General features: G+C 43.2%; 1 protein-coding gene across 1 annotated transcript in view; it reads right to left on the bottom strand.

Annotated features, from left to right (window-relative positions):
* The window catches only part of MTHFD1L (methylenetetrahydrofolate dehydrogenase (NADP+ dependent) 1-like), a 173,761-nt gene that overhangs the window by 137,419 nt on the left and 14,500 nt on the right, over positions 1-21,842 (bottom strand). The window contains exons 7-8 of the mRNA XM_018053357.1: positions 21,320-21,456; positions 5,778-5,889 (exon numbers count right to left, since the gene is read on the bottom strand). Of these exons, the coding sequence (XP_017908846.1) occupies positions 5,778-5,889; positions 21,320-21,456 (249 nt within the window). The remainder of the gene's footprint in view (positions 1-5,777; positions 5,890-21,319; positions 21,457-21,842) is intronic.

Raw genomic sequence — 21,842 nt, 5'->3', positions numbered from 1 at the left:
GCAATTGTGACTTTGGGCTTGTTAATTAATGTTGTTCAACCTTACAGAGTTTTGTGAGAACTGAATGTGATATGGTATGTAAAGTACCTGGCATATTATATGTATATTTAAACAATACATATAAAATCAAAGCAATTCCATGTAGATTCAGTTCAGTTCAGTCGCTCTGTCGTGTCCGACTCTTTGCGACCCCATGAATCACAGCATGCCAGGCCTCCCTGTCCATCACCAACTCCCGGAGTTCACTCAAACTCATGTCCATCGAGTCAGTGATGCCATCCAGCCATCTCATCCTCTGTCGTCCCCTTCTCTTCCTGCCCCCATACCCTCCCAGCACCAGGGTCTTTCCCAATGAGTCATCTTCGCATGAGGTGGCCAAAGTACTGGAGTTTCAGCTTTAATATCAGTCCTTCCAATGAACTCCCAGGACTGATCTCCTTTAGGATGGACTGAGTGGATCTCCTTGCAGTTCAAGGGACTCTCAAGAGTCTTCTCCAACACCACAGTTCAAAAGCGTCAATTCTTTGATGCTCAGCTTTCTTCACAGTCCAACTCTCACATCCATATGTGACCACAGGAAAAACCATAGCCTTGACTAGATGGACCTTTGTTGGCAATGTCTCTGCTTTTTAATATGCTATCTAGGTTGGTCAAGTATAAAAAGGAAGATATAAATGCCTACAGAATAAGCCCAGGTCAAGTGCTGTGTGACAGATCAGGCTTTGTAAAATCCTTGTCTTAAAAGTGACAGAGCCGGGCTCAGAGGTAAAGAATCTCTGTGCCTAGTGCAGGAGACACAGGTTCGATCCGTGGTCCCAGAGGATCCCACACACTGCGCATGAAGCAACTAAACCCATTTGCCACAGCAACCGAGCCTGTGCTCCAGAGCCTTGGAACAGCAACTGCTGCGGCCCATGCACCCTAGAGCCTGCGCTCTGCAACAAGGGAAGCCACCACAATGGGGCGCTGGCTTTTTGCAACTACAGAGTAGCTCCCACTCGCTGCAATTAGAGGGAAGCCTGAGTAGCAACAAAGACCCAGCACAGCCCAAATGAAATAAATAAATGAAATTATTTAAAAAAAAAAAAAAAAAGACAGAGCCAATTCTCCATCAAAGCTGAGAAATGAGGATTTCCTTCGATGATCCAGTGGCTAAGACTCTGTGCTCCCAATGCAGGGGGCCCAGGTTCAATCCCTGGTCAGGGAACTAGATCCCGTAGGCCGTAACCAAGAGTTTGCATGCCCCAACTAAAGATCCCAAGTGCTGCAACCAAATAAAATGTTTTTTAAAAAACTGAGAAATTATATTTTAGGATATTAAGTTTGAGGATTACCTGGATTTCAAAATACAGAGAAGCGGTTTATAAGAATTCTACTGTGGTTGGCACTTAGGAAGTTTGTGAAATGTAAACAGACATGTAAAAATGCTTTAGCCTATGCTGTTAACAGTAAATTTTTGAAGTAAGAGACTATCTTATTCTTTTTTGGACCATTCTACTCTTAAATTTATCCATTTTCCTGCCAGTCCTTTGCAAAAAAGAACACATAACACTTAAGAGTAAGTGTTTGTGATGTTCTATTGTCAAATATACTGAAGGTGTTAGAAAATCATATCCCTCATGTATTGTTTAAAGAGATTAGCAACGCTTCAGTTTTATACATCATATTTAGGCAAAAGCCAGGAGTCTAGAGAATGACAAAGACCTGTTTTGTTGGAACCACTAGAGATCTGATCTAAAGGTCTTATCCAAGCCCTATGGAAGAGAAATATGCTTCCCTCATTCTTACCTCTACCTTAAAATGATGGGGAAATAAGAAAAAGTTGCATTCAACTTATAAATGGATGTTCCATGAGTATAATTAGGAATACCCATGTGAATGAAGATTACTTCACCTATAGAATTACACCGTGAACAATTTCGCACTCTTAGCTATGTCTTGCATACAACAGAACACAACTAAACTCAAGTAAGAGTTTTAAAAGACAACATAAAAGACACACATATCTCAAACTTTAGAAGACTCCTGTAGGAACCAGCATTTCTCATTTTAAAGAAGGTTATCTGAATTTCAGTAATGCTTTAGTGTATTATTTGCTTTTCCTTCTACTACATTCCAGCCAATAAAATGAAGTGTAATTTTTAAATGAGAAAAAAGTCTAAGATGGATAGCTCAAGCTGACTGAGTCAGAAGCTATTTTCTTCTTCCCTGTGGTATCCTTCCAACCTTTTCTGTCATAACCACTGGGCTGCTTTTTGTAGCAGGAATCAGTGCAATCTTAAAATGGAATGGAAAGTTCTGAATCTGGAGAAACTGAAGCAATTAAGATGGTAACTCAGGGAATCTAGAATACATGGTTAATAAATTCCTTGACTAAGGAGACCCCAAAAAGGAAATCATTGCCTCACCAGCCCCGCTGCCTATGTAGAGGCCAGGCCCCACCCGGAGGGCTGTCCACACTCCGTCTGTAAGTTGAGCAGGGCTCCCAAACCAAATGGCTTTTTTCACTTCCCACTAACACTCCCCATTAACTCACAGCTCCTTCCTCCAGGGACAAGTCATGAATCCCTTTAAAAGATGGCCTTTCACTTATCATTTTTCTTACAGTAACCAAACTTGCCACAATGAGAAAATTTAAGGCTAAGGTGTTACAATAGTTTCCCTGGAAATTAGAAGGGCCCTTTTCAAATAGGAGCTGCTTTGAGACCATCCTGGGACTCTTAGCAACTCTGATTAGCCAGAGTCCTGGGATGTAGCCCCCTGACTCCACTCTATAGAATCATGTTTGCTTCAAATGATGCTCTCTCTGAACTACTCTGACCCATTAAGTTTCTATTTTGACACTCTTCTCTGGGCCCCAGACCAGTATCTCCTTTATCTCATTTGGTATATTAGAAACTAAGTCTGAATATTAGGTACATAATGGTTTTGCTGAGGATGAATTTTGACCTTTAGTGTGTAGAGCATTACAAAATCAGAGCCCATTTCTTTCATTTGAAATAATGTTTTAGAAAATAAAATTCTTGTACCTAGACAACTGAACCCAGCTATGGCCCTGTTTTCAATCTAAACATGAGACTTATGCCGCAGAAGAGGGACCCAATCCAACGAGTTAGGTGTAATTGTTTTCCAAGCACTGCCTCTGGGCTATCAGCCATCATGAAAATCTCTCTGGGGATTACGTATTCAATAAAATGCCCCTATAGAATTACCTCATCATAAATCACCCCATCCCATCTATTTTTACAAGGAGGAGAAGGGGAACCCTGTACCATTAAGATGACCAGGAAAATTTCATTATAAAGCCCTGCCTTCACCCAATTATAAGTATATTGAACATTCTTTTCCTCTTAAGTTGAAATAAAAGCAACTTTCTTTTTAATAATGCTTGAAAAAGGTCTTCACTTGCTTCAAGTGGAAAATTATATATTAAAGAGGGAAAAGCCTTTCTTCAATTTATTCAGAGATTAAATTCTCATACTCATCAAAGTTGTTAAAACAAAAACTTCTGACTACTAAGAAATGAAATGCTATTATAAATAGTGCCGACTGGAAAACGTTCATCTGTTTAATCAGCATAGTGTTTTTCATTTTTGCCTCTGCCTCGTCAGCCCTGTTTTTTTAAGTGGAGAACAAGTTTAAGGAAATGTCTTTATATCTGAAACTAACTTAAAACTGTAACCAGAGGATAATTCTGAATCTATGTTTAGTCACTCATTCAACACAGTATTTACTAAGCCCTTCCAATGTGTCAGCTAATATTTTGGGCACTCAAAAATCAATAAAACTTCTACTATTGGACCAGAGAAAGTAAAAATAAACTGCAATCTGTCTACATACAGAATCCTTTTTTTTTTTTTTCCTAAAGAGAATTGTTACACCAAAATTTAATGTTTTTAAAATACTTTAAAAAAAATAATGATCTTAAAAAAAGAAACACACTAGAAATAGGGCACCATTTCAACCGTAAAACATACGTCAACCTTCATGTAATTATAGGGCTCACAGGATTCCAAAAGAACACTGAAGTCAACACTCCTATCTCCAACCAGGGTTGTGCCCAAATCACCCTAACATAAAAACTCTAATAAAAAACAGCAAGTAAACACTGTAGAAGGAAAGCATGCCTCAAAAAAAATAACAGTAAAGTCATAACTGACTTTCCTGATCCCACTAGGGTTCTGAGCAAATTAAAACAGGGCATGGCATTGGTGGCACGGTGGTGAGCAGAGCTGCCTTCCGAAACAGTGCACGGGCTAAGCATTTTTTTCTTTTCAGGAAAAAAAGTTACATCCACAAACTACATATATTTCAAAGAACTGAGTAAAAAATTGAGCATGCGTTCTATTTATTAAAAAAAAAGCCATTAATTCCATTTCACATTATATTGTACCTCTAATTGCTTCATTCATGTGTGTGTTTGTGAGCTGAGGACATGAGCATTCTGAAAAATTCCTGAGCATCTTCCCTTCAAAACACCCCAAACCACCTTGCACCCTTTAGCTCCAAGAGGCTTTTCATCTGATTGGTCAATTCTGGCAGGAGTTACATTTCCTAAAGAGGAAGGTGCATTATTTCTCTTTTTGAAGAAATGGTTAAACGAATTTCAGTAAAGCTTTTAGCATATTCCTTTCTTTTCTATTATGTTTCAATACAATTAAGTTTAATGCTTTTTTTGCGGAAAAATGTAAAATGGTCACCCCAAGGTGACTGAATCAGAAGTTCTATTTATTTTCTCCTTGATACTATTCTCTATGTCACTCTGTGTTGTGAGGCTGCCTAAGTTTCAAGGTCTAGAACGCCTGTACTTATAGAGACTTCTACTCCTTTTGGTTCGAGCTTTGACCCGCTTTGGGGGAAAAGAAAAAAAAAAAAACACCATCCTCTTGGACAGCTCAGTACAGCCCCGTATTCCCACCCCATGTTGAAATTGGGAGCCACAGGCAACAAGGAAGGAAGGTTCTGTCTTCCTCTGCCATTGTCTCTTGCATACACAGGTCATGGGACTTGAGAGGGTGGGCTGGGTGTGGTCCAAAGCTTTCATAGCCTGAGTGTCTAGCTGTGAATAAGAAAAAGGTCCGCCTGCTGGATCAGCGCCTACTGGCCCCCTGGGTGGGCATCCTGGCTCTGACACAGCTCAGCTACTCTGAGAGTGACCTGATGTGATCCAGGACGTTCCTGGATCCCTGAGCAAATACCATCAAATATCGCCACCCATCCCAAGACCTCTTCTGTTTCTAAGGGTGACTTTCCCAGCATTCTGAATTGACTCTGGGGCTCCAAGAAGTGCTTGAGGGGTCACTGCAAAGGGAAATTATGAACACAGGGGAGCTGGTCTCCACTCCCCTCCTTCTGGCAGCTGTGTTTTCATCTACTTTTATGTGTTGAAGTTCACCTAAGATTGCTTTAGGAGAAAGCATTCTGCTGTTTTAGAAAGACTGTGAGAAATACTATTCCTAGTTTCCCTCACACATGTACAAACTGGCCTGCTGTAGGTCACAACTGACTTGTCTGCTTGATGCTAGAGGACAGCAGGGGACATTTCAATGAGGGGGGAGGCAGGGAGGTGGCTGCTATTGCGACTGGCATCTTGGTTGCTCTTTGCCCGACAATATGGTTCCAATATAAGTAACTGAAAAGGCGGTCACCTTAACTGTGTTCCTATGTTGACAGTGACCATCATTTCAGGAACATACTCTTTCTGAATCAGGTTAACCTTGCTCATAGCAATCTCGCCTGTTTTGATCGTGGCCTGGCACCAATCTGAAGCCATTTACCTGATAGAAAGTCATGCGAGCAGTTGAAAACAGTAGTTCCCAGTTGAATCCAAGAAAGGGGAATCTCTTCTGGCTTGGGTGAGCCCAAGACCACAATGTCAGCCTCCTGTAGCTAGAAGGAAAAAAAGAAATACCACACATGTTTTTAACTGTAGCATAAAGATGTAACGATCAGCATCAAATGCCTTCCATGTAACAGATGACAACTGCAGTTTCAGAGGTCAGCTCCTCACTGATGTACTGATAGAATCACTTTACTAACAAACGAACTAAGTGCAAACTGACCGTGATTATCATACCCTGGAAAGGAAGCTTTAAAAATTTCTTCCAGGTAGTCACTCCAGCATATAAACTACATGCTGAGTCACTTAAGTTGTGTTTGACTCTTTGTGACCCCATGGACTATGGCCCACCAGGCTTCATGGTCCATGGGATTCTCCAAGCATGAATATTAGAGTAGGCTGCCATTCATTTCTCTGGAGGATCTTCCCAACCCAGGGATCAAACCTGTGTCTCCCAAGTTACAAATGGATTCTTTCACCACTGAGCCACTGGGGAAGCCCCAGCATAAATACTGTGTGTATTTTTAGCACTGACACATTTTCACCACTAACTGGAATACTGAGAAAAAGGCTGAGGTCAAGGAAACTGCCCTGCTGGGAGGAGGAGATGGTACTCTGCACAGGGTAACACACGCAGCATCCTGATTTAGGAGAGATATAGAGTTGGTCTAGGAAAAAAAAATCTCATTTTCCTCGAGGTCCTGGTTATAGTGTCTTGTCCAACTGCTTTGCTTTGTTTTCTTAAAGAAAAAGGTTGGAATGCAACCCCTTCTACGAAAGACACATCTGCCCTGTTTGTATTTTGATAACACAGCGCTGGAGGAACATGTCTGGTAGGACAGTTCTGAAGAAGGGTGAAACATCAGCTCTGGCATCAACAAAAGAATGACCACCTATCCCAGTACCAAGTAAGCACCTGATAACTTTAAACTGGATCCATATGTGGAGGGACTGAGCTGAAGAAGGAATCTCAGACCCGTGGGGAAAATAGTGACTATTACGCACATCAGCTCATAAATACATGAGGTGAGTGTCATTATACCCATTTAATTGACAAGTAAACTGAGACTGAGGAGTGCAAGAATCTCAGTGGTATATCCCGTCTTCCCAGTGGACCCAGCCTTGGAATATACAATACTGCTGAGGCAGAAAGAGGGAGGCTGACGGCCCTCCACTTTCCAGTACTGACAACCCTTCCATCATTGCTTTTGCCAGACTTTTTTCAATTGCTACCCTGCAACTGAAAGCAGACTCTTCAGAATCAAACAGACAGAAACAGGAGACAAAACACAAAAACACCCCCACTGCTCCTACTCTCACACATCCATCCGAAAGCCCAGGAAGTGAGCCGGCTGCAGGGGCCCTCATCCACTTTCAGCCTGGACATGTGGATTGCTGAGAGGTACAGGCAGGACCAGGCCAGTGTCACAGTGCTTCAGGGCCCAAACAGCATTACAGACTAGGCTAAGGACTCTAACGCTGGGCAAGAGGCTGCCTCAGCTAGAGTCTTAGGAATCTTGCAAACAAAAAAGCCAAGACCTAGAGCAGCTCTGAGCTCCCTTGATAAAGAAGCAGGGTGAAAACTTAAATGCACATCTTGTCAAGAGCCAACAAAGCCAATCCTTACAAATTAACATCCCAGAAACACCCGTCAATCTGATCATGCAAATCGTGCTCATGCTTAGTTGCTCAGCTCTGTCTGACTCTTTGTGACCCCACTGACTGTAGCTCGCCAGACTCCTCTGTCCATGGGATTTTTCTGGCAAGAAGACGGGAGAGGGTTGCCATTTCTTTCCCCAGGGGATCTTCCTGACCCAGGAGTCGAACCTGCATCTCCTGTCTCCTGCATTGTAGTCGGATTCTTTACCCACTGAGCCATTGGGGAAGCCCGATCACGCAAATAGGGCACAGCAATGACTGAGTACCACTAAAGACCCAAACGCTTCTCAGTTTTTAAGGTGCTGTTTATCAGCATTACCCTTTATTAAGGCACAGCAATGCATCAGTATTAACCACATCCAAAAAGAGGTCCCTACTGGAAAAATCACTACAGTGTGAACACAAATTAAGAGGCTTACAGCAATATTACCAGCAAGGAGATCAAACCCATCAATCCTAAAAGAAATCAGTACTGAATATTCATTGGAAGGCCTGATGCCGAAGCTGATGCTCCAATACTTTGGCTACCTGATGCAAAGAAACTGACTCAGAAAATACCCTGACGCTGGGAAAGATTGAAGGCAGGAGGAGAAGGAAACGACAGAGGATGAGATGGTTAGGTGGCATCACCAACTTGATGAACAAGAGTTCGAGCAAGCTCCGGGAGTTGGTGATGGACAGGGAAGCCTGGCGTGTTACAGTCCACGGGGTCGCCAAGAGTCAGACACGACTGAGCCACTGAACTGAACTGAGTGCGTTATGGTCACATGGGTGGGTTCTCAACAGATGGAGCTGAAAAGCGGCTAGACTTGTAGGTGCTTTTATTTTTAGGGGAAAAATGTGTCCTTATGGAAAGAGGATTTTAAATGTCTGATAAGAAAACATATGGGATCCAAGAGACGCAGGCTTGATCCCTCGATCAGGAAGGTCCTCTGGAGTGGGAAATGGCAACCTGCTCCAATATACTTGCCTGGAAAATTTCATGGACAAAGAAGCCTGGCAGGCTACAGTCCACAGGGCCACAGAGAGTTGGACACAACTGAGCGACTAAGCAGCAGCAAGAAAATATACGAGTTCCTTTACCACTGCAGACAGTCAACCACAGTAAGACTCGAGAGTAACGCAGATTGTTTAACACCTGTTGTAAGTGATCAGCAGACAAGAAACGCCATTTCCACATTCAACGGTGGCAAACACAGAACATGTTAAACTATCTACAGAAAAGGAGTTAATATGGACAAGACTGCAATGCTCATTTTGGAAAAAGCAAGGATCACAGGTTCACTCGAGTCCCCTAAGAGAGCTTAGTTTCCTACACGTGGTATCTTCGGTACAACCTGTTCTTTTCATTACCTATAAATCTCAGAAATCTCATTCCGACCCCTTAACTGCGTACCTAGACTCAACTCGAAAGCGGGCTGTGCGAATAAGCAACTGGAGGACAGTCAATCCCCAGAGAAAAGAGGAAAATCTCCTCCCACAGTCATGATTGCAATGGAGATGCTAATTCTTTCTGGAAAGGAAAAGTGCTAGATGCTTAAATCAATAAATAAGCCACAGAGGCCCAGGCAAGGTTTTTTTTAATGAGCTACAATTCAAGGAGAATTATCATCTCACTGGCTGTTTCTACTTTCTTCCTCCCTAATGGGAAGGACCTCGGCCAAAGCCTGGCTTGAAACTTTACTCATAACAAAATATTGCCTTCTCTGCTGAGGCCTGAGTGGAAGCAGCTTAGAGTGTACCGCCCACTCCCCAGGCGGAAGACCAAATGTTAAAACAATCGCCAGACACAGATATGCAGGCATTTAGTGTGGAGCACGTGGGAATGCTGGAGGGTTTAGATACCGTGAAAACTATTTTTCTTGAAGTTTTTCTTTTCGGGGGGTGGAAGTAGGGGTGAAAAGTCTCAGAATATGGAGGGGGAGAGAGAGGACGGTTAGGAGAGAGAGGACTCGCAACGTTATAAGGAACATCATAGTTTCATACTTAGCAAAGGAAATGCATTTTTAAAGTGGAAACTACAGGAAAGATAGCCGCACATTCCTGGCCAGAAGAAAGGAATTTATCTCCTGCTATCAGTGATTTTATAAGGGCATATATGAACCTCAGGTATGGGGTTTGTATGCATACAGAAAGCTGGGATAGGTTTTAAAAGAAGAATCGTGATTGAACTACCTGAGACCTAACAAACCTGCTTCTACATCCTTCAAATGTTATGGACAGAGCTCTGTAAACAAAGTTCAAAATGAAGAACATCACTTTTGAGAAAATCAGCTGGTGCTCTCTCCAGTCAATGACATGTGTCTGAATTTACAGTGACTGGAGAGAATGAAAGAGACCCAGGAATCTTCAGTGAATGGACTCATTTACCTGCCGTCTCCACTTGGGTACTCCATTTGGGGCAGACACTGAGGTTGCTGAGGATCAGAAAATAAAGACCCCAGACTACAAGATTTGAGAGCTAGGATCTTCCCGATGAAGGGGCAGGACAAACCACTGAACTGTGGAAAAGAAACACTCTATTTCTAGGTATTTTGCCCACATAGTTGGTAAAATACTTAAAAAACCGGCTAACCAGCAGCCCCCATGCAATGGCCTGGCAGCTGTCACAGTTAAGCACAGGGTGGGGTCCCTAGGGAGGGAGGAGTCCCCAGGGAGGGAGGGGTCCCCCGGGAGGGAGGGGTCCCCAGGGAGGGAGGGTGGGAGGTGATCTGGCCCTTGTTCTTTCACTTTCAATGAACTGGGACACTCTGTGGTTAGTGCGAGCCGCCAAGACGCTTTATAGATCACATTATGTTCTGCACAAGAGTCTTCACAGTGCTCTGTGATGACAGTGGGTGTCTCTGAAATCTCATGGGGCCTGGAGGCCCCATGGCTGTCTCATGACAAAGTCCTAACGAGAGTGAGGTGTTTTTCTTTTTTATGAAAACTCACTTTCTTTCAATAAAGGCCTAATTCTTGAATTTGCTGGCCTTTTCCTGACAACAGCTAAGCAGCTGTCAGACTGGGCTACCCTGCCTGCCCTCGCTGCATCCGCTGTGTTTTAGGACGATGACGCTGGAGGCTGGATTGAGAAGGGCTGGGGGAGGTGAGAGGGAAAGCATGGTACAAGCAGCTGGCAGAGGACACCTCTGTAGGAAGCTGGATGCCTGGAACTAAGAAAGGAAAGGAGGATGGGGATGCAGGGTGGGATTCGCCAGCATCAGAGATGTAGCTAAACGCTGAGGCTTGGATAAGATCTCCGAGGGGAACAGGTAGAATGGGAAGAAAAAGGTGTCTAAGGCATCCCTCAGAACTCATCTTAAATGACAAAGGAAGAGGAAGAAGTGACGTGACTCTGGACACGTCTGGTCTTCCCGACCCAGGAGTCAGGGGAGGAGGACTGGGTTGTCTCAAGCAGCCTCAGGAGAAAGGGTGTTGTCGACCGGTTCCAAATGATGCCCAATGGCTAAGCAAGCCAAAAGCAATTAGGAACCCTTCAGTGACTTTATTATAGAAGTGGGCATAGGCAACCATGCCTGGGCAAAATCTGCCCTTTGAGTCCAGGGTGTTCCCTCCCTATGGAGATTTCACTGAGCCAGTGAGCAGTGGTGTGCTTGAGGGTTTCGACCCTTTGCAACCCCAGGGACTGTAGCCTGGCAGGCTCCTCTGTCCATCTGTCCATGGGATTTCCCTGGCAAGAACACTGGAGTGGGTTGCCATTTCCTCCTCCAGGGGATCTTCCCGACCCTGGGGTCAAACCTCAAAGGGTCAATAAATAACCTTCCTTTTTCTCAAAAATTCATGTCTTACCTTATCATTTAAAATACTTACTGCTCAACATATGAAAAGAGAGTATCAAAGACAGTCAGTTGTGTCCCAAATGATAGAAAAGACAGTTAATCCCTCTTCAAGTTTACTTGATTCTCACATAAATTATGATGGATGATAAAAGGAAAACGCAACCTCAAATCCAGTAATGGGCATACTTTGAAGGATTCATTCAGAAAAATTCCCTTTCTCACACCCTAGGAAGAAACAAAACTAAAAAGTAAGGCTGAGAAAGAGAGAGTGTGTGCTCACACCTGTGTGTGTGTATTTGTGATGAGAGATAATCTAACATGATAGAGACACAGAAGCATGTAGCACAAAAATGTGTAAGAGATCAAGTTATGGTTCCTAGACCCACAGGAAGTGAGCCTCGATTCAGAAGCAGAAGCCTTGTGGTCTGTGCTTATGCTGTGCTGTTAATGTGAACTGACGCGTAACAGTGGGTAATTCAGCACTGCAGTTCCTGCCACACTTGCGCTTTCTGATTCTGAGCCTTGGGACGCGCATTAACAGATTCCTGCATGCCACTTCCCTGGAGTAACTCTCTGGCCTCAGCTGCCTCCTCTGAGAAGCGAAGAAACTGCACTTGCTAGAGAGGAACTGAGGTGCAGAGGGAAGAGCCAGCAGCGGGGGTTTCAAGACCTGGATTCAAGTCCAGGCTGCGCTCTTGTCATCGATGACCAGGGTCAAGGCACTGCACATAGCACCTTATTTTCAGGGTTTAACGCTAATAAGAAAATACATGAAAAGGCTTTGAAAAATGAAATCTGTACAGAAGCGTAAGGTGTTCTATCATTATAGACAGTGTGTGTGTGTGCTAAGTCACCTCAGTCGTGTCCGACTCTTTTTGATTCTATGGACTGTGGCCCTGGGGCTCCTCTGTCCATGCGATTCTGCAGGCAAGAATACTGGAGTGGGTTGCCATGTCCTCCTCCAGGGGGTCTTCCCAACCCAAGGATCGAACCCAAGTCTCTTAAATCTCCTGCATTGGCAGGCGGGTTCTTCACCACTAGGGTCACTTGGGAAGACTCATAGACTATGCAAAGACCTACCCACTGGAGTATTCTAATTCTACACCCTTAGGAAGCATTTATGCTGGAAGAGTGAAACATGGAGTCAGGCTCTGCTGATGGTGTGGACAGGCAAGCAAGGACGATCCACAGGCAGACAGGAGGTGATGCCAGTGGCCTGTTCCCTGCAGAGACACAGCCTGGAGCCCTTGTCCTTTTGTGCAACACACGCCTTGAACCATCTGAGACTTTACATGCCCCCTCCGGATCTTATGCCAAGTTTCAATAGATTCACTGATCCTTTTCTCAACACTGCTAAATATAAATGGCCTGATTTGGCGGCTTTTCAAAAGTTCTATTCACCATCTTCTCTGGTGTTAATAAGTAACGCAATGATCAGGCAGAAGCAAGAGTGAGAAGAAAGGGAGCTGACATCCAAAGGTGTTTTTCAATCCATTTAAAGTGAAAACAGAGAAATTCAGGGGCCTACATTATCTAGGTCACTTCATCACACGTTGCTCAATAGCCTCAGTATTTACTTGGCACAAGATCTGTGGTGCCCTGGAGTCAGTGGTATCTCCTCCACTCACCCATTACACAGGGCTAGGGTCAGGGGAGGGACTCACATCAATAGGCTGGAGTGTGAATCCACACAACTGACCAGGGTGGCCCCTACCCTGCCATCTCGAAAGGGTAGACACATCCCTCCTGGAGAGTGAGCCTGCAAGGGTGGTGACAAGCTCAAAGCTCAGGGAAGAAATGGCTTCTTTCTCTTAGGAAGCTATCTGCGGGATTAGTAAGAGTGGGGATAAAAAAATGGTGAACTCAACCCAAGTCAAGTGTCTCGGACCTTGGTCCCTCTGATGTTCCCCAGCCCAAGCTGTTGGATACTTTGGGGTTTCAAAGATTATCAGACATTAGGAAATTTCTCTGGTGGTCCAGTGGTTAAGACTCTGTACTTCCAAAGCAGAGGGCACACGGGTCTGATTGCTGGTTGGGGAATGAAGTTCCCTTATGCTGTGGGGTATTTAAAAAAATGTTAAACTTGGAAGGTCGTTTTAAAGATTGGGTTTTGTGACTATCTGGAATAAGAGCTGACATGAGACAATGGCTAAAAATACTGGTTGTACTGCCACCGCTAATGTTTTAAAATTATATATCTATTTGCTCAGTCTCTTTACTTCTCTGAGCCTCAGTTTCCTATCTGCGATATGGGAAGAGTGAGAGTCCAGCCTAATAGGATGGCTGCAGAATCAACAAGGTAACATGAGTGAAGGACAATCCTGGTTCACTGTAACCCCGAACTCAGTGATTATTCGATGTCCTTATTGCCATTACCATATGTTACTGGTTTAAAGAGCTGGAAGAAAAAAAGATCTGTCAACTGAGAATTCTATAACCAGCAAACCTGAACTTCAAAAAAAAAAAAGAGGGGGACAGACTTCCCTGGTGATCCAGTGGTTACGATTCCACCACAGGGAGCAGGGGCTCCATTTCTGGTTGGGGAATTAAGATCCCACATGCCATGCAGTGTAGCCAAAAAAAGGAAAAAAAGAGGGAAAATTTAATACATTGGCATATTAAAAAAAGTAGGAGGAGTTCTTTTGCCATTAGACCTGCTCTACAAGAAGTGGAAAGACACTAGTTAGTTAACTCCAAGCCATGTGAGGAAATACAGATTTCCAGAAGAGTCAGTATTCTTTTTTTTTTTTTTTTTGGTTTGAAACTACAGTTGTAATTTCCTACCTGATTTAAGACAAATGTATTAAAAGTTGTATTAAAAAAAAAAGTATAGAAAAAAGAAAAAGCACTTATGTAAATGGCTAACCTAGTCCAGTTTAAAAGCTAACGTTTCCCCACCAATCTTGGGAAAAGAGTATTTTTTCAAGCTCTCCTATGTATAATACACATATATTTAGAATTTCCCAATTCACTTTTTAAAGCCTTTTGTAAGGCATGCAATGTACTGAATTTAAAGTGGAAAATGACTCTGATAATTTAACTTTTGCTCAAAAAGCTTGGCCTGCTTTGATCCTTCAAGTGTGAAAGACCTATATTTTTTCCTTTACTGTTAGTGCTAGTTTTGACAATCTCTGTGCTCAGAAGGAGAAACAAGATCCTCTGAGAAAAAAACAAAATAAAACGGCTCTCTTCTTTCTGGGTTATTTCTTATACACGCAGCTGGGACTGACCGGATTCATTGCAGCTGGAGGCTGTTTTGCCGTCCTCCTCCAGCTGTGTCAGAAGAGGCTTTTCAGCCAGCAGAGCGTATGGGTGTGTGTTTCTATGTGCATGTGTGTGTGTGTGTGAGTAGAGGGTGGAGAGCACAGCCCTGAGGTGCCAGCCAGCCTCCCTATCCTGAAGAGAGGAACCACTCTGTCTCACAAATACTCATTACAGAACATTTCTTTCTGGCATCAGGGTGAACTCTCTGGGGTGAGAAAGAGGACATCTCTAAATGTAGGCCAATTCTCACGAGGCAGATGGCTGTTACCTCCTACATCAGGGTGTCATTCCACTCCAGGGTCCTGAGGAGCTGAGTAAAGGGCCTACGTCTGGGTGCAGGAAGGAGGGCGATTCCTTAGCTCAAACCAAATATGTCATACCCAATGCTTTAGCTTACCAACAGCTGACACTCTACAGAGTGTGGCTAATCTGGACCAATGCCCAGACATTCCTCTCCTCCCACCATGTAAATGTAGAATGCGTCTCAAAGCCCAAGAGTGATGCTCCAGAACGAAGCAAAAAATGTATTCTTAACTGTCAATGATGCACTCAGAAGGCGCATCATTGACAATTAGCAATGAAGCTACAGCAAGGAAGCTATAAACGATAGCTTCCAAATATAGAAGTCCGCTCTGTTTTGCGCAGTTCTCTCAAAAGGCAAATCTCAATCCCTCACATTCTGGGTCCACGAAAGTTTTATATGTAATCAGTATGCAAAGCAAGGAGATCAAACCCGTCAATCTTAAAGGAAATCCACCCTGAATATTCACTGGAATGACTGATGCTGAAACTGAAGTTCCAATACTCTGGCCACCTGATGCGAAGAGCTGATTCACTGAAAAAGACCCTGATGCTAGGAAAGATGGAGGGCAAGAGGAGAAGGGGACAATAGGGGATGAGATGGTTGGATGGCATCACTGATTTAGTGGACATGAGTTTGAGCAAACTCTAGGAGATAGTGAAGGATAGGGAAGCCTGGTGTGCTGCAGTCCATGGGGTTGTAGAGTCAGACATGACTGAGCAACTGAACAACAACAATATTCAAAGACTATCCTTAGATTGTTAGGTTGTTGATAGAGATCAAATCCATTTCTATTTAACTAACTTGATGTAAATATCCCTCAAAATCACAGGAAGGCATACTATTCCTAGAAAGAGTGATTGGTAAACCAGGAATTCCCAGGGGACGTGACCTGATGTGAAGAGGCTTCTGAGGGGACACAGGCATCAGGGAAGGAAGAGGTCCATAGCCGTGGAGTTGAGGATCAGATGGCAGGCCTGGACTGGCCAAAGCTGAACACACCCTCTCAGGGACACTTTCTCTTAGTTTTGTTTTTCATTTGGTTTCCTCGGCCTCCACGTATTGTTGGGAGACCTCACAGACAGACTGACTCTCTCCTTATACCCAGCCATACATTGGAAGCATGTGTGCTAGGCTTTAAATAAGGAACCCTGGATCCTACATTTTTATTACCTCCTTACAAGCGATTGACCCACTGGCCTTTCCATCTCCACATCAAGGATCAACTGCACATCTGTATGGTGAAACTTGCCAGTGTCCTTCCTGACTCACCATCCGCCGCAGCCAAGCTATTACTGGGGATGTTAACAGGTGCCAAGTCCTGTGCTAAGCAAACTGACAGGATCACTGAATTCTCATAGCAGCCCCGAGAGGCCTGGAGTATTAAAATCCCTGTTCGACACATGAAGAGACAGGCTCAGAGAAGTTAAACAACAACGAAGGCTTGAATCCAGAGCTGTTTGCACCAAAGCCTGTTATATTGCTTCCCGAGAACACAAATGTTTGGAACACAAGCGTTCCAAAGACAGTTCCTACTGGTTGCAGCAGGTCATGACTGCTTCGAGGTCATCCCAAATTTGGAAGGCTACATGTAGCTTCAGAAGTGGTAAACAGGGCTCCAGTGTTACAGTCACCACCTTATCCCTAAAACCCTCACCCCTCTGCTTCTCGAAATGCCCTTCCAGACGGCCAGTAGGGCATCCTGTCCCATGTTAGGTACAAACAGGCAGGAAATAATTGCTTTTCAAAGATAATATCGCGTGACCTCACAGCTATACGCCTTCGCTCGTTCTTTTCTCCCCTTGATATTTGTCACTGTTCATAAAGAGAAGTTAAACGGGGCGTCATCTTAAAATGTACTTACAATGCACTATAATCTTAAAATACATTGTTGATGGCATTAGAAAACAAATACCAATCTACTGTAAAATGTATACTTTCACTGTTTTTCAGTGAAGGCTTTCGAGGTGTGCGATAAGGGTGGACACAGCCTGCCCCATTCAGGTCTCCCAGCACTAATCTGTGTCTGGATATTCTTTGCACCGTTATCAGTTGCTATACCATGGTCTGCCGAGGGCCCGATGACCCTCTGAAACCAGGCCCGGCAATGGTCTGTGTTTTAGAAATAAAATATAGGAATGAAGTGAAATAAAAGTCGCTCAGTTGTGTCTGACTCTTTGCTACCCCGTGGACTGTAGCCTGCCAGGCTCCTCTGTCCATGGAGTCCTCCAGGCCAGAATACTGGAGTGGGTAGCCATTCCCTTTTCCAGGGGATCCTCCCAATCTAGGGATGAAACCCAGGTCTCCCTCACTGCAGGTGGATTCTTTGCTATCTGAGCCACCAGGGGAGTCCAAAATATAGGAATAGTGAAAAGTCAGATGTCAGGCAGAAGCACGGAGGTACACTAGCGGGAAGTGAGAGACAAGGGCAGTGCTAGCTGCTAGTGCAAAGAAAGGAAAGAAACAGCCTTTATTCCACGGTGGGAGGGGAGCCTGCTATGTGTAAGCGGACCATGTAGAGGTGGCCAAACAAAGTTTAAGGACAATTATGGGAAAGCTAAGCAGTGGTCACAGGACTGGAAAATGTCAGTTTTCACTCCAATCCCAAAGAAAGGCAATGCCAAGAATGTTCAAACTACAATACAACTGTGCTCATTTCACATGCTAGCAAGGTAACGCTCAAAATCCTTCAAGCTAGGCTTCCGCAGTACATGAACCAAGAACTTCTAGATGTAGAAGCTGGATTTAGAAAAGTCAGAGGAAGTTTTGGCAGAGATCAAATTGCCAACATCCACTGGATCACAGAAAAAGCAAGACAATGCCAGCAAAACCTCTATTTCTCCTTCACTGACTTCTCTGGCTTCGCTAAAACCTTTGACTGTGTGGATCACAACAAACCGTGGAAAATTCTTCAAAAGATGGGAATACCAGACCACTTACCTGCCTCCTGAGAAACCTGTATGCAGGTCAAAAAGTAACAGTTAGAACCAGACATGGAACAACGGACTGGTTCCAAATTGGGAACAGAGTACATCGAGGCTGTATGTTGTCACCCTGCTTATTTAACGTCTATGCAGAGTACATCATGTGAAATGCCGGGCTGGATGAATCACAAGCTGGAATCAAGACAGCCAGGAGAAATAACAATCTCAGATACGCAGATGACACCACCCTAACGGTAGAAAGTGAAGAGGAACTAAAAAGCCTCTGGATGAGGAGAATGAAACTGCTAGCTGAGAACTCAACGTTCGAAAAACTAAGATCATGGCATCCAGTCACATCATTTCATGGCACATGGAAAGGGAAAAAGTGGAAACAATGGCAGAGTTTATTTTCTTGGCTCCAAAGGCACTGTGGACAGTTAACGGCAGCCATGAAAATAAAAGACACTTGCTCCTTAGAAAAAAAGCTATGATAAACTTAGAGTATTAAAAAGCAGAGACATTACTTTGTCAACAAAGGTCTGTATAGTTAAAGTTATGGTTGTTCCAGTAGTCATATACGGCTATGACAGCTGGACCATAAAGAAGGCTGAGAGCCAAAGAATGCATGCTGTTGAACTGTGGTGTCGGAGAAGACTCTTGAGAGTCCTTGGACTGCCGGGAAACAGAACCAGTCCATCCTAAAGGAAATCAACCCTCAATATTCATTGGAAGGACTGATGCTGAAGCTGAAGCTCCAATATTTTGGCCACTTGATATGAAAAAGTGACTCACTGGAAAAGACCCGGATGCTGGGAACGATTAAGGGCAAAAGAAGACGGTGACAGAGGATGAGACAGTTGAATGGCATCACTGACTCAGTGGATATGAGTTTGAGCAAGCTCCATGATATAGGGAAGCCTGGCTTGCTATAGTACATGGGGTCGCAAAGAGTCAGACAAGACTTATCGACTAAACAAAAACAATGAAAAGCCTGGAATCTTTCTTGCCATATTTTTGGCTATAAAGTCCAAGCAATAAAAGCAATGAAAGTTGCCAGTCTCTAAGATTCACAGTGGTACTGCTATAAGTACCAAGGAATTAAAAAAAAAAAACAAACGTGTGTGCAATGTCAGCTTTTAAAGAGAACCTCCATAGATACAGGAAAATCAGAATGTTACCCAATTTCTAGATTATCAAGAGAGTAAAGCTTTGCAATCACGGTTCTCAAAGTTAGAATGAGCTTTATCCAAATAGTCAAGGTGATTTATTTCCATAATAAAAAAGTACTTTGAAAGATATCTTTGTTTTTCCAAAATACAGATACAACTAGCAAAACTATCTGTGACAGCTGTGAAAACACTGAATTGCCAATGAAGGCATTTTTCTCTTTTTCGTCACAGCTGTTCAGTTCAGGGCAAGTTTACTGTCCTCTTCCACTAAGCGTCCCAACCCAGAATTCTGGGCTTTAAAGTACAAAACACTGTCCCTGAATTTTCTTGAATAGCCTGCCACCATGTGGTGACCACTGAAAAATCACATAGTAATTGCAAGATCATGTTCCAGGACTGTTTTCGAAAAAGAAAGAACAAGATATATCAGATCCACTTGCCATTCAAACATTACATACATACATACATACATACATACATACATACATACATACATACATACACTTGCCATTCAAACATTACAACTCTCAGTCCAGATGCCTTGGCCCCCAGGACAGGACTACAACTTGCTAGTCTCCATCCTCACGTTGCAAAGCGAGGAACATGTATTTTCAGATTTTGGTAATTTAATGCACTTTTAATGTAAATTCACTTCGCTTGACATTTGTGGAATTCATAGCCAGTTTTTGAAATTAAGAACTTTATGAAACTATTTCAGACAGTAAATTGTAAAAGAATTACAATTCTTTTACGCCTGGACACACTGCCCATTGCCCGGTTTAAGAAAAGGTACGACCAACACAAGCGAAGGTCCCCTAGTCTCTTCTCCATCTACATCCACATGTTTGTCCTGTCGTGGTTTTCCTGAATTGGTTCAGTTTCTGCTCATTTCCTTCTTCTTTTCCTTTATATGTAAGCAGCTCTAAAACGGTATACATGGTATTCACTTTAAATCTTATGCAAATGGGGTTAAATGAAATACATCCTTCTGCAACTTGCCTTATTCCAACGAATTATTTTTAAAAATTCTTTATTGATATTTATAGCTCTATGCTTCTTCAAAATTGTCTTGTTTTTGTCCTGATCTCCCATGTACATTTTAGAATCAATTTGGCAAATGCTACACAATAATATTATGTCAGGATTTTGATTCAAATATAGAGATTAATTTGGGAGAGAATCAGTATCAATATCCTTGAGAGAGTGAGTCTTCTAATCCATGAAATGGTATCTTTGCTTTTAACTGAGTCTTCTTAATGGCATTTACAAAAATTATACAATTTCTTTCAAAAGGTCAGAAATAGCCTTTGTTAAATATATTCCTGCTGCTGCTGCTGCTGTCACTTCAGTCGTGTCTGACTCTGTGTGACCCCACAGACGGCAGCCCACCAGGCTCCCCCGTCCCTGGGATTCTCCAGGCAAGAACACTGGAGTGGGTTGCCATTTCCTTCTCCAATGTATGAAAGTGAAAAGTCAAAGTGAAGTCGCTCAGTTGTGTCCGACTCTTCGCGACCCCATGGACTGCAGCCTACCAGGGTCCTCTGTCCATGGGATTTTCCAGGCAAGAGTACTGGAGTGGGGTGCCATTGCCTTCTCCGAAATATATTCCTAGGTACCTTATATTCTCATTGTTATCATATGTTGTATTTCTTTAAAAATTAATTTTATAACTGTGGGGGGTGGTGTTTAGAAATACAATTAGCTTTTGCCTGTGGATCTTATATCCAAGAACCCAGATGAACTCTTAGTAATTCTGATATCTGGTTTTTTTGCGTGTGTGAAGTAATTCTGATACCTTGATAGAGTCTTCCATACTTCATCTATCTTCACAGGTGAAACTGGCCTGTAATTGTCCGTTAGCATCTTGTCACTATCTGCATTGGGAACTCATGAGCTACAAAATGTTCTGTCTTCTCCTATCTTGTTTGACTGTGGTAGCTCATTTATAAAACTATTGTCTGCTTGTTTGATTTTTGCCTGTGAGACTGATTCAATGTCTTCAACGTTACATACTATTCAATTTTATGTGAATCCATTTTTACAAGTTTTCAGATTTATCAGCATAAAGTTGCTCATACTCACCTTTTTAAAAAAATAGTTATTGCTTCTGTGTTTATGTATCCTTGTTCATTCCTGACATTGCTGGTGTTCTCTTTTCCTCTCAATCATATTGGCTAGTGATGTGTCTCTATTATTAGACTTTTCCAAGAACTGATTATGGCTTTGCAATAGAAATCTCTGTTCTTTGCTTTCATCCTTTGAGATTTTTCTGCTGTTCTTTCTCTAATCTCTTATATTAAAATGCTTGGTCTGTGCATTTCCAGTCCTCCTTTTCTAATATAAGCATTTGAAGATATGTTTCCAACATGAAAGATGCTTACCTTGCCTTGAAGCTGAGGTGTTTTCCACTGGGAGCTCATTGTCATGGACCCTTTTCTCTGGAACAGACACTGCAGGGTGGCTTCCAAAGACCCATGGGCTCCTATTACCAAGATCTTCTTTCCATCTAAGCTAACACCTACCCACCAAATGAAAATTCAGTATTATAATCAAAACATCAATGTCTTTGTCCCATACAGCTTTAATGCAACGGGGGAAAAAGCCTTTAAAGTAGGATTTACTGGTGGGTGTTAAGGAGGGGACAGTGTCTGGGCTCTCAGGAGCGCAGGGCCCACCATTTGTCCAGGGGGCTGGGAATAGGGACGTATTCAACCTCACAGCTCTCTGGGACAAGCTGCTTTTCTGCTAAGTTTTCAACTTCATCCACATTAAACTTAGTAAATCCCCACTTCTGCGGATCTTCCAGCAGCCAGGGAACTTGAACTTCACCTGCTCCGTGTTCTGCAGCTTGGTGCGGATGGACATTATGACCTGGCCAATGTGGACTCTGGCGATCGCGCCCTG

Source organism: Capra hircus, chromosome 9 (genome assembly GCF_001704415.2).
Source record: "Capra hircus breed San Clemente chromosome 9, ASM170441v1, whole genome shotgun sequence".
Classification (NCBI taxonomy): Eukaryota; Metazoa; Chordata; class Mammalia; order Artiodactyla; family Bovidae; genus Capra; species Capra hircus.
This window is presented reverse-complemented; position numbering and strand designations above follow the sequence as displayed.